This window comes from Felis catus, chromosome B3 (genome assembly GCF_018350175.1).
Source record: "Felis catus isolate Fca126 chromosome B3, F.catus_Fca126_mat1.0, whole genome shotgun sequence".
NCBI classification, from domain to species: Eukaryota; Metazoa; Chordata; class Mammalia; order Carnivora; family Felidae; genus Felis; species Felis catus.
The window spans coordinates 62717839-62731701 of record NC_058373.1 but is presented as its reverse complement, the minus strand read 5'-3'; the positions used below and the strand labels follow the sequence as shown (position 1 = coordinate 62731701).

The following is a 13863-nucleotide window of genomic DNA, read 5'->3' as shown; positions in this document are numbered from 1 at the left end:
CTCAGTATCGTGATGATTACTGTCTAGAAGAGATATAAAATATGAATATTTGGAGAAACGTGAAGTAGATTGTATAGTCTTTCTTTGAGTGGGGCCAGTGCAGATCTAGTGAAGATTTTAGCAAAACTGAGGCACTTCTTGGTTTCAAAACCAAAGCTTAATTAAGTCAAGCCAGACTGAGGTAATTGTCAAGAGAAGTGGGTAAAACCAAAGTGCAAATGCAAACTGTGCCAAGAAAAAGGGCTTGGTGTTCAAATTAAAACCAAGTTTAGACATCACGTTCAAGGGGTGAGCACAGAGCAAGAAATATATAGTTTTATGATGGCCAAAAAATGTATCTTGAACCAAGGAAAATTGGGAGCGAATGTAAATTTTAAAGTAAAATCTATCATTCTGTGATGGGATTAGTCAAAGCCTATATTTAAGACTATAGCACCTATCACTGATAGTAATCAGGGATTTGAAGGAACTGAGAAAAGCAGAGACAAAAGGAACACATGAAAATAATTCATTCTTCTCTGTCACATGTATAGTTCTTCTGTTTATTCGGAGAGTAGCTTTATTGCATGGAACAGCTAACAAGGAAAACATAATTAATAGTGAACTTAGTGTTTAAAATTGTCTTTTTTTATTTCTTTTTTGTTTTTTTTTTTTTAAAGTAAATAACAGTTGGAATTACAGATAAGAGTAAGAGAGAATATGGTGTTCGTTTAATAAAAACAGGATAGTTTACAGTAGAGGTGGCATTTTACAAAAAAAAAACTGCCTTATATTGTTGTTTCAGTTAAATTCTGAGAAGGAGGAATCTGAATAACACTTGGAAAACCTAATCTATATAATGAACAAGAAGGCCTATGACATCTATAAAAGCTTATTCCATCATAATTCTCATCAGTGTGTAAAACATTGCTCTTGTATGTATTAGTGTGTCTAGTAAGACAGAAGATTGCACTCTACTTTCAGTATTTATGTTATGTAATAAACATAGTATGATAAATGTTCTGTGGTGGGTATACATTATGGTTTAGATGTACTTTTGTCACTGGGCTAATCTCAACATTCCCCACTTAAGGTGGACACATCGGCTGCTCTTACAGGTGCATTTTCACAGCTAACCACTGGAGGGAGCTGTTGGCATAGCTAAGAGTCACCTGCAGTACCTATTTTTTTTCTTTTCCTTTTTTTTTTTTTTTTTTTTTTTTAAGACCGGCTCTGCAGCTTCTTTCATGGCCTATTTTTATTATCTCTTTCTCTTAAATCTGGGCTTAGAATCCACGATCCTTATGATTGTAATAAGAACAATCAAGCTTTGAAGATAGTGGACTTTTCCTACAGTGTCGACCTTAGGGCGCAGCTAGATGTTTTTGTCCTCAGCGGCTTTCGGACTGTACAAATCCTGGAAGGACAAAAGATCCTGGCTAACTGCTCTTCTCCCTACCAGGTAAGTGTAAAAGAAGCCTGAGCAAATATGGAAAGGGTTTCTTAATCTCTTTCTTATCTACATAAGCCATGAAAGCTAGTGTTTACTGATACTGTCTCGCCTGGAATAGATGACCTAGTTTTCAGATAGCACCAAGTCAAGCAAAATGTACCATTTTCCTATCACAACATTGAAGACTGTACACATACACGTGCAGACACATGACTAACTCAGTAACCTAAATGGCAGGGCCATTTCTATAGCTTATCTGTTGTGTGGTCTTTTATTAGACATTTTCTGTAATCTTTGTGAAATAAGGAGAACAGTCTGCTCTGTGTATGTCAAAATTGTTGTGAGGATTAAATGGAATAGTGTGTATAAAAAGAGTATTATAAGTGTAAAGTGTTTTATATGCTAGCATTGTATACAAAAATTCCTCTGACTTGTCTCTGAACATTTGGCATTCGCTGATTGAATATGTAGCATGAACTTGAACTATCATGCGAACCATGTTTAGATCACAGCTAGAGGCCATGCAAATTCAGTAGGTCTACAAATTTGAATTGGACAGTCAGATATTTTTGTTCTTCAGGACAATTTTGTTCTCATCTTTTATTCTTAAGGCTAAATCCTAGAGTTAGCTCTGTTGATCACTTCTTTGGGGGAGCTTCTCCCTTTATGGTAAGGGTAGGGAACAGTCTACTAAAATGTATGTCATAAGATAAACATTATAATAACTTTCAACTTTCTACATAAATAAGTTGCCATGATCGTAGCAGAGAATTATTTTAGCTGATGGTGCTTTTTGTGATTTCAGGTAGATCTGTTTGGTATAGCAGATTTAGCACATTTACTATTGTTCAAGGAACACCTACAGGTCTTCTGGGATGGGTCCCTCTGGAAACTTAGCCAAAATATTTCTGAGTAAGTATTGGTGATTTCAGGGTCTTTGCCTGTCCACATAATTTTCTCTTGCTCTTGGATGCCCTCTGCTTGGGCAGCCTTAGTTTTCTTATTCCAAATGCCATAATTCCATTAATTTCAACCGGTTTCCATTAGAATATCAGTGGAGGATCTAGTGCAGGACAAAGGAATTGCTAATTAAAAATAAGAATCAAACTATTCAGACTTCAGGACATCATTCTGTACCTAGATGTATCATAGAGACTGTGACTATGATAAGGAAGCCTCTCAATCTAAAAGTGTTAATGGAAACATTTCATGAGAATAATTTTCTAACCAATTGATGTTAGTCTTATACTCCTTTTCAGTAGCTATTGTTATCAAAGTCAATAAGCATTTCTTGAAGAGAATTAAATTTCTAAATTATGTACTAATTTTAGGCTATTTATTTATTTAATGAATGGTCAGAACCAAAGCAGAGAACTGAATCTCCTTAAGAGAAGTAAATGCTCCCTTAATAAGAGCTGCTTGGTCTTAGAACCTTAGTATTCCCTTAAGCCTACTCATAAAACTTATTAAATATCCCATGTTCCACTTTAGCTTATCATAGCTAATAACTTCCCAGAATAAGCTTCCCAATCTATCACTTATTGGTATGTTCTTTGGCTTTAAAAAAAAAAAAAAAAAGACAATGTTGAGAATTTAACACCCCTTCTCCATTCTCCCTGCTCCCAACAAGTTGAATTATGTACTTTTTTCTTATTTAATTCAGAATTTGGCCAGTCTTACTTGTCTCTTAAATGTGCTTTAAAAACAGGCTTTAAATATAATGTAAGACCTGTAGGATAAATTCAGGTATCTCTAGTTGGTTATGGTCCTAGGTGGGTCTTATACAAACAGGTAGCATCAGCTGGGGTTTCCTAATAACCCTGCCTTACCCAATAATAGAAGCTTCTCTGATTTAAAAAAGTTACAAACATCATAGACTTAAGCAGTAGTTACTTCAGTCAAGCTTAGTATTCTCAGAAGATTGTGAAGATAATAAAACACTGGGCTGGAGGAGAGGGAGAACTGCTGTCTCTGTAAGACCTACCTAGACTTTAGGAAAGTTAGAGAAGAGAAGCAAAATTCATATTTCTTCTATTGTAGAACAGTGCTGCATCTTAGTGCACAGAGGAAATTTATAGATTCAGATCAGAGACTTTCTCTTTACATATGGCTTTCCCCACCAGAGTAGTCTTTTTTTTTTTTTTTTTTAGTCCCACCTTGTGCTTTGACAGGACTACTTGACTGTGCTCTAATCCTAGAGTTGTAGCTATTACCTTAAATTATTTAGTGCACAAATGTACCACTGATTTAAATCCAGAGTTCTTTTATGTGCCTAATCTTGATGGAAATGGTTTTATATATTTTTAGGCTAAAAGATGGTGAATTGTGGAATAAATTCTTTGTGCGGATTCTGAATGCCAGTGATGAGTCCACAGTGTCTGTTCTGAGGGAACTTGCAGCAGCAATGAATGGGGTGTTTGACACCGCATTCCAAAATCACCTGAACAAAGCTTTATGGAAGGTAGGGAAGTTAATCAGTCCTGGGGCTTTGCTCTTTCAGCAAGATAGGCAGTCAAGTCTCTCACAGATTCCTGCCTAAAACCAATGGTTGTATTATGGAACACTGGGCCTGGGTATGCTATAATTTAATTTAGAACACATTTAGGTACACTACCAACACATTTCTACTTTTTAGTAGAGGTATATTTCTAGGTAACTCGCATTTCTTACAAGGCCACTATTCTTGGCCTTGTGTAACAAAGAACTGTTTTATTCTTAATGGGCTCCATAGGAATGGGTACCTTATTGTCATTTAACACATCTGTCTCTACTTTTCCCTGTACATTTTTCTTGTGTAATTTGTGGCATGTACCCTAATGGTCGCTATGTATTTTTAAGTAATAAAATAGTATTTGTTGAATTTGTGCTTCTAACATCTCATCTACTTTTTGCCAACTAAGATAATAAATGGCTTGATTTTGCAGACAGGAGCTGTTTTACCATGGAAATTTGTATATATCCTAGACATGGAACTGCTATGATAGAATCATAATAAAACAGAATAGCCAACCATTCCTTCGGGCGCTCCTCACCTTCCACTAAGTGGCCTAGGTTTAAAAGTAGATAAAATTATTTCTGTAAGGCCAAATTTCTTAAATTTCAAGTAGCAAAATTGTTCATTTTGATTCTATTTTAATGTTTTCATTTTTTATCCACAAGACCCTTTTGTGTGTTTTATATAATCCAGTGGTGCTGCGGCTCTTGGGTCTCTTGATTAGGATTATGGCTGTTAGAAAGGAAGAGAGAAGGTTTTGAACAGGGTGTAGCAGCCTTTTAGAAATGGAATAGTCATTCTGTAACATGCAGAATGACTTGGGGCTCAATGAAAGAATGGAAGAAGCAAGTTTTGTTGTTTGGAAGATTTGAAGAGGTAGAAGGGCAGAATGAAAAGATAACTTTGAAGCATGTACTAATTGGGGAGAGAGTAGCTCTAGATGAAGTATTGGACCCCCAAACAGAAGCACGAATTATACCTGGCCTTGGGCATAGGGAGGAAAATTGGAAGAATGGGGCAATGAAAATGATCTGCTTCATTTCTGAATATCAAAATTCTCAAATGTGCCTCCCTCCATGATGGTGCCTGATTATTTCTGTGTGTGTGTGTGTGTGTGTGTGTGTTTTGACTCTAGTTGTCACTGTTACTGCTCTAAGATTGCTGGAAAGCAGAAAATTCTAAGTATATCTCAACTAAAAATATTTAAGCGTATATAGTTAAAGCGCTGAAATATGACTTGAATCTGAAAGATAATCAACTTAGCAATTTTTGCTCTTAACCAAAATACAACTTTTCAAACATTTTTATGGTCGCTTTTTGTACAACTGATGACGTAAAATTATGTATCTTTATCTTTTGTGTAATTGGACCCTTCTACACCTCTGCTCTCCTCATTTCTCAGTCCACCCCTTTGACACATTAAAATCATTAGTCTGAGGCTGGACAGTAAATTTAGATTCTTTCTTAACATAGGCATAGCTACCATCTAGTGAATCATTAAGAACTTTAACAGAAAGCCTGAAAAACCACTGGTCTATAGATAAAGCTTTGTCTTTGAAATTCCACTCTGAGAAGAAAGAGGAGAATCTGAGGAAGTTCCATTGTTAGAGAACCTGCAACTGTTTTGCCAGCTCTCCTTCCTTTTCCCAGCCCCTCCAACCCCAACCCTTCGTTGTAGAAGGAAGAAGACAGTTAGGACCTGTGATGTCCCTTTTTTTTTTTTAAATGTTTATTTATTTTTGAGAAAGAGAGACAGAGCATGAGTGGAGCAGGGGCAGGGAGAGAGGGAGACAAAGAATCTGAAGCAGGCTCCAGGCTCTGAGCTATCAGCGCAGAGCCTGACTTGGGGCTTGAACTCACGGACTGTGAGATCACGACCTGAGCTGAAGTCGGACGGTTAACTGACAGAGCCACCCAGGCGCCCTAGGACCTGTGATGTCTTAGTTTTTTCTTTGCCTGAGCATACAACCACCAAGTGGGCATATTTCCATTTCCCTTGTGTTTTATGCTTGTTTTCGTCTTTGGAGAAGGAAGCCTGTCTTTTGGCAGAAGCTTCAAATGGTTCCTGCCTTCTTACTAAGGCAGAAGTAGCCTAACAATTCCTGCCTTCTTACTAAGGCAGAAGTAGCCTAACAATGGACCTGGTAGGGGAAATAGCTGAGAAGATAGGGTTTTTACTTTTGAAAAGAGACCATGGAATGTATAGTGCCTCACCATTCACAAAGGGTGCATCCGCTCATCTACCACTGTTAGAGCCCTCATCTTCCAGTGCCAGTTGAGTAAGAAACTTTCCACCCAAGTCAAAGTGCTCTGATGCCAAACCTGAATCTGGAAATAAAAAGGTTTCCTATAGCAGTAGGACTTTAGACTGTTAGTTGAGCTGTTACCTCAAGGTAGATAAGAAAGCCTTCCAGATGGTTCGTGCAAGCCTCTTTGAAATGACTGTTGTCGATGTGTTTAAAGTTTTTAAGCAGACTCCAAAGAAAGGCTTCTTTTCCATTGCATTGGAAAAGGTGGAGTTCTTCCTCCCAACTGCACCAGCCCTTTTTTTTTTTAGATGACTTTATTAACTTAAGTAGTGATGATCCCATTAAGGAGATTACAATTTTTTTTTAGTTTATATACTCATTTTGAGAGAGAGAGAGAGAGAGAGAGAGAGAGAGAGAGAGAGAACAAACATACACGTGTGGGAAAGGGGCAGAGAGAGGCGGGGAAAATCTCCAGCAAGCTCCCTGCTGCCAGCACTGAGCTGGATGCAGGGCTTGATCTAAGGAACCATGAAATCATGACCTGAACCAAAATCAAGAGTCAGAGGCTCAACTGACTGAGCCTCCCAGGCACCCCTGTACCAGCCCTTTCTAACATGCCAAAATTTGCTTCCAGTCTGGCTCCTAAAATAGACTTCCCTAGTGAGGAGGATGTATTTTAAAAAATTGTTTTTAAGTTTATTTATTTTGAGAGAGAGAGAGAGAGAGAGAGAGAGCGAGCGAGCAGGGAAGGGGCAGAAAGAGAGGAAGAGAGAGAATCCCAAGCAGGTTCTGTGCCATCAGCACAGAGCCCAAGGTGGGGCTCGATCCCACAAACTCATGAGATCATAACCTGAGCTGAAATCAAGAGTCAGGCACTTAACTGACTGAGCCACCCAGGTGGCCCTAAAATTTTTTCTCTTAATATGGTCAACTTTGACCTTAATGAGGTCCTTCATTCCACCAAATTTAATAGGATAAAGGTGGCATTTCAAATCAGTATGGGAAAAGGTGGGGTATTCAATAACTAGTGTTGAAACAATGGATTAGAGTTTGAACTCTAATCCTCTAGTGGATTCTGTACCTCCCAGTGCACTGTAGCTTTCCCAGATTTCAGTCTGCACTTACCCTGTCAGCCGTGTGCCCTCGTGCAGTGAAAAAGTTGCACAGCCACATGCAGTGGTCCTGCCTGTTTCACTGCTTAGCTGCAAAACAATTTTAGATAGATCAAAATGTTAATGTAAGAAAATGAAAATATGAAATACTAGATGGCTTTATAAGCTTTGTCTTTGTGGCATAAAGCTAAGATAAAAACAAGAAGATTCCTATTTATTACTATAGTAGATAAAAACCTAAATCTAATATGGCTACCTATCTCTCGCCTCAAAAAAAAAAAAAAAAAAAAAACATAAACTGAAACTAGGAAAAATTACTTGCAACATGTATTTGCATCATCTTTCACTTGCATTCCCTCAAGGTCTCATAACTGATCTCTATGCTTCCCCACCCACCTCCATTTGTAACAGAACACGTATCACAGCCTATGAGACCCTACCAGTTTGAGCCCACTATTCCCTGACCTCTTCCCTGACTCTGCTTTCCCTCACTCACTCCTGTCTAGCCTGTCCACCTCCTTGCTTCTCCCTAAACACTCCAGCTAGTTTATCTCTTTATGGCCTTTTTGCTTACCATTTCTTCTGCCTGTATCTTCACATGGATTATTCCCTTACTTCCCTTTAGGTGTCCTCTCAAATCTCCACCTTGCCACAGAGGTCTTCCCTGGCCATTCTATACACACACATCCTCCCACACACACTGCTGCTACTTTCTGTCCCTCTTTGCCCTGCTTTGTTTTCTCCAAAGCACGTATCACAACTCTGCGCATGTGTGTGTGTGTGTGTGTGTGTGTGTGTGTGTGTGTGTGTGTGTGTAAATTTTTTTTCTATATCCCGCTACTAGAATTTAACTTTCTTAAGGGCAAGGATTTACTTGTTTCCTGTTTTAACCCCAATGCCTGAATGAATAAAATATGACAAAGCACTATTTAACCCTAATGTACAAAGAAACTCTTTAAAAATTTTTGAAAACCAGTAGAAATAGACAAAGGACATGAACAGTCCACTAAGAAACATTTTAATGGCCAACTTACCTGACATGTTCACCCTTCGTTCTGAATTAAGTAAAATGCAAAAGAAACCTGAAATTTTTATCATTCACATAGAAAATAGTTGAAAATTGTGTTTGTTAGTGTGAGGGGAAGCAGATACTCATTTATATCGTTAGTTGGTACAAATTGTATGTTATTAGAAGGTGATTTGGCAATATTTATTAAATTTAAATACTCCCTCCAGCTGAGAAAATTTTCTAAGAATTTATCTTAAAGAAACATTGGCACAGGTGCTCAAAGATAAAGCACTGTTTATATTGTTGTCTTCCTTGCTTCCAAGGCTCATTAGTCCCGAAAGGATGATCAATATGACAGACCCCAGGAAAATGTGAATCCTGGAACCAATGCAGAGGTGACGTCAGACCATTTTTGTAGACTGTAGGGGTGCCTTGGCTTTGGTGCTGAAAGCCAGTCTTCCAATTTGGCATGAGTCCACAGAGATGGCAGAAACCTGCATTAGGCTTTGAGAGATTAATTCCAGACATTTTCAGCTTAGGTTAAAAAAAAAACAAAAAAAATGAAGGGAAAAAGTGATTACCTTTGGGGAGAGTGTACAGGAGTGGAGAGAAGACAGAATGAAGGCTTTTACTTTTCAATTCGTGTGTTTCTAAACATTTTGAATTTTCTGACCATGTACATGTATTAATTACTTTTTTATTTTTGTCTGTTGTCTAAGAAATTATGGGCCATGGTTTTGTGATCCTTTCCCTTCTTTTATTAAAAAATAAAAAACCTAATAAGTGTTAGTTTTTTTTTTTAATGGGAAATTTGGGAAGTTTATCATCCAAATATCAAAGTGGGATTAATTTGGAATTAAAATGCAAGAGTAAAAATAATTATATATATATATGTATATTTTATTATTATTATTTGAGAGAGCGTACACACACAAGCAGAGGAGAGAGGCAGAGGAAGAGAGAATCTTAAGCACGCTCCACGCTCAGCACAGAGCCTGACGCAGAGCTTGATCTCATGACCCTGGGATCACGACCTGAGCTGAAATCTAGAGTCAGCTGCTCAACCAAAAGAGCCACCCAGGCACCCCAGAGTGAAAATAATTTTAAATCATTGAAGAGAATCTATCTAAACTTCTATTTTTAGTGTGCTAAAAATTAATATATATTCAAATGTTTTGTAATTTTTCATTAGATATATGATTTCCATGATTACCATCTTCCTTATAATTTCCTATGTCTGTGAACAAGGAATTGAATTACATCAAACTTGACTTTTTTCAAAACAAAATTTATTTTATGACTTTCATATAAACACTTGAGTTTCCACAAACTTGACATTATATGATTAAGAAAGGAACAGACAGACCATGATGAACTTAGGCTAAACTTCTATAAACATATACCTCTTTTTTTTAATCAAAGAAGACCACTACCAATAATCTTGTTCTTTAGATGCTCCTGTGGCAGACTTTCAGCTGCCCAACATACTGTCCCAGAAATTCAAATTGGCCTCTCCACAGGAAAGGAGTGGTTGCCCAGACTGCTAGTTTTCAAACTCCTTGTGAGCAAACAACTATGTGTCTGTTAATTTTATATACTCCCAGATATTAGCACATGGTTGCCAACAGTAAGTCGTGAATTAAAATGTTGGAAAAGAGCGGCTATGAATTCAAAAACTAGTTAAACCGGAGCGTTGGTGAAAGGGAATAAAATCTATCATAGGCTCTAGATATGCATGAAATCATAATCTCACTTTCTAGTGTGGCACCTTATGTACATTTCTATAACCTTCTGTTGTAATTGACAGCTGACCTTACATTGTGATACGCTTCATTGTCCTGTTTACTCCTTTCACAATTAAATGTTATTTTCACAGGTGTATTCATTCCATTGGAATGTGTACTTTATTTCCCACGTGTGTTTAATGCAGCCTCACGTTCATTTGAAACAGTTATGTGAATCAGCGTATGCTGCAGTTTCAAAGTAGTTTAATCTTACTGGCCTGGTCATGTGATGCATTTTTATTTAATCGCTTCAGTCCTGCAATTAGCAAAGGGAGGATGACATCTCATAAAAACCAAATACCCATTAAAATCTGTGAACAAAAAGAGGAACATACATTTGTTTGCTTTTGCATTTTTCAAATAAAATTGAAAAAGCTGGTAATGCTAAAATAAAATAATAAAACATTGAAAAGGTGACACATGAAGTTTCAATGAGATTGGCTCATTCAAGGAAATGAGCTAAGGATGAGCACGTGTGCTCAGTGAGTCGCGGAGTCCCAGCAAATCAAGGGGGTCAGGAGGGCAGAAATAAGAGCTGGGCAGAGTAGATGAAAGTTAACTAGCGGTGCTGGGAGAGACCTTCCACACATCAACTGTACCCCATCACTGAACAGATAAGGAAGCCACTCCACGTGCTCGGGACTCCCCCAGACAGTCACATCCAGTATCTTAGCATGTGGACCAATGGTTGAGGTTCCACCACTAGGTATAGGCCACTAGGGGCCGCCCGGTAGCTCCTACCCGTATGTTCCCCTACCGCATTATATTATTAGCCGCCTTGAGCAGGCACATGTGAATGCCTTGCCTTCCTCACTCAGATAAGGTCTTTGGGACAAGATATGTGTCTTTTTTTTTTTTTTTACACTTAGAACCCCCATGCAGTGGTCACGTTGTAAGGGGTCAATCGCACAGGCCCGGGGTCTGCTAGTACTTCCTCAGGATCGAGGTGGCTCCCTGCCTATGGTGCCAAACCACACATTAGCACGGGGATGCCTGGGTGGCTCAGTTGGTTGAGCGTCCAACTTCGGCTCAGGTCATGGTCTCATGGTTTGTGGGTTCAAGCCCCACATCGGGCTCTGTGCTGAGAGCTCAGAGCCTAGAGCCTCCTTAGGATTCTGTGTTCCCCTCTCTCTCTGCCCCTCCCCCGCTCGTGCTCTGTGTCTATCTCTCAAAAGTGAATAAAGATTAAAAAAACAAAACAAAAAACACTAGCATGGTGGTTAGAAATGCTGCCTCTAGGGCCGGGATGCCTGTGCTCGAATCCTGGCTGTGTGGCATTGAACAAGTTACTTACCGTTTCTGAGTTCGTATTCTCTGTAAAATGAGGACAGCCTGAGTGTCTACCGAGTATTGCAAATTAAAGTTTTTAGTACCCGTAACTTGTAGATACTTGTATTGATTTAGTTCTTATGTTGCTTGAGCAATCTAAAGTTCTCTGGCATCCTCTCAAGTAGATTGGGATCCCAGCCAGTTGGTTGGAGCTTTACTGTCTTAAAAGTCAATTTATAGTAGAGCATAGAGCCGAATCTGTAGTAAGATAAAGGTAGGTGAAAGAAGCATGGTGTCTGTAATCTAAAGATAAGGGGAAAGGAGTTGTTCCTGTTGGAGGTGACCTTCCGGGAACCAAATCTTTGTCCTTAAGACAGTCTCAAGATCAGCCAAGTACCAAGCTATCAGGAAGGTCCGCCTGGTCCCCGGTCTTCAGTCCACAAGGTCACTTCAGTCTGCAGGGTCTCCCCCAGCTTATAGCTCTCTGCTGCTTCCGTGCTGTGTTCAAAGCACAGAATCCTTAAAAGGCTACCTCTGGTCAGTTTGCTCTGAGGCATCAGGCAGTGTTGGTGCCCTCGGTGGTGGGAAGCAGGATGCAGATTTCTTTCCCTCAAGCTGCTGACAGATGCCACTCACTCCTCTCTCTGACCAGGGGAAAGAACACCCGGCTTAGGGAGGAGGGCCTACTCACCCCACTTAAGGCCAAGACATTCCGTCTCTTTCTGATGCTCCTCCTGCTACAGTTTAGGCTTTTAGAACGATTTCTATTTTACACTCTGCTACCAACTTCTGTGCCGATGAGCACCAGACGACCACTTGCTTAATACGAAAAAGAAAAGGGGGAACATAGGGAGCCCTATAAACTCAGTGCAGGAACTAGAAAACCTGGGCTCAAACCCTAGGTCTGCTTGCCAGCTACTTGATCCGGCCAGGTCAACGTGCCACCCAGAAACAGGTGCTGACGGCTCCTACCCAAAGGGCCATTGTGAGAATTAAAACCCAAGATGTGGTTGCTAAAGATGAAAGTTGCTTGGCTCATAGCAAGCAGCAGATTCCTCTGCGTCTCCCCAGCGGGAGCCCAGAGCTGCGTGCACAGGAAGCAGCTGGAGCTGCTGTGATCCATTGTGGAGTCTAAGCCACGCTGGAGACCGGAGACTCCTGACATTCTTATTCACTCAGGCCTCCAGCTGCAACCTGCTGACGCCTGTTTTACTCTTTGTTGAAACGTGTTCATTTACTCCTCTAGGGCAGCAAATAATCTCTTGGAATGTGTCAAAGAAGATTAGCCAAGAAATATTTATTAAGCTCTGCCAGTGTTCTGTATTAATGACCGGTACACGAAGGGCATAAAGGAACGGAAGGACGCTTAACTCCCTTCAGGGAGTTTATAAGTTAGTTACAGAAACGGGATATTACAGGTTAAAAGCCAAGAGATACACGGATAAGTCAAAGGACATCTCCAAGTAAACAACCAAGAGTCAAAGGAGTGGAGAATATGTGTTTTAAGACATTCAGAGGAAGTGAGGGCCAGCCTAGGCCGGGGGGTCCTGGCATGGCAGGGATCGGAGCCAGTTTATATCTGGTAGTTTTCGGCTACAAGTCAGAAAGAAACAATCCAAAATTTCGTAAGGGGTGAGAGTGTCTGTTATCTCCCGTAACAACAAGCGCTGGAGCTCAGCAATTCATAGAGGACCCAGGTTGCTTTTCCGCCATCTTCAGCATGTTGGTTTTTGTCCTCAGGCTGGTCACCTTACGGAACCAGTTAGCTACCACAGTTCCAGGATCAACAACTTGGAGCAGCACAGGAAAACTTTGCCCAAGAACCCTCCCAGCAAACCTCCCTTCGTGTTTCTTTTTTTTTTTTTTCAACGTTTTTATTTATTTTTGGGACAGAGAGAGACAGAGCATGAACGGGGGGGGGGGGGGGCAGAGAGAGAGGGAGACACAGAATCGGAAACAGGCTCCAGGCTCCGAGCCATCAGCCCAGAGCCTGACGTGGGGCTCAAACTCACGGACCGCGAGATCGTGACCTGGCTGAAGTCGGACGCTTAACCCACTGCACCACCCAGGCGCCCCCCTTCTTGTTTCTTAATAAGATTGTCATCTATACGGGGCGTACCTGGGGCCTAAACTAATCCCTAGCAAAAGGAGGGAATTAGGAAGATTGGTTCAAACTAATCACGATTCACTCCTGGGGCTGGGGTTGGGCCTGGGAAGGGGCCCTTCTCTGAGCACACAAGTGTAAAAGTGTACATCCGTATAAATTCAGTTTCTTCCAGCAAGTAAAAAGGGGGATGGATTCAGAGAGGCAAACGATAGTGTCTGCCACGTGGGTGGTGTTGGGAAGAAAAAAGGAAGCATTTGGTAGCAAAATAGCATCCTGGACTCTGGAACAGATTGCCTGAGTTCAAAGCCCTGCCCTGTCACTTAGTGACCTGAGCAAGTAAGTTAAATTCAGGAGGCCTGAGTTTTCTCATCTCTGAAATGGGATGATAGTTCCTACCTAGAGTGTAA

General features: G+C 40.2%; 1 protein-coding gene across 3 annotated transcripts in view; it reads left to right on the top strand.

The window, feature by feature from the left end:
- Positions 1 to 4292, top strand: part of BUB1B (BUB1 mitotic checkpoint serine/threonine kinase B) — a 50034-nt gene extending 45742 nt beyond the window's left edge. For all 3 annotated transcript variants that reach the window (XM_045059552.1, XM_045059551.1, XM_045059553.1), the window contains 3 exons: positions 1270 to 1441; positions 2238 to 2344; positions 3740 to 4292. In XM_045059552.1, coding sequence (XP_044915487.1) covers positions 1270 to 1441; positions 2238 to 2344; positions 3740 to 3971 — 511 coding nt within the window. In that variant the 3' untranslated portion in view covers positions 3972 to 4292. The remainder of the gene's footprint in view (positions 1 to 1269; positions 1442 to 2237; positions 2345 to 3739) is intronic.
- The last annotated feature ends 9571 nt before the right edge of the window (positions 4293 to 13863 follow it).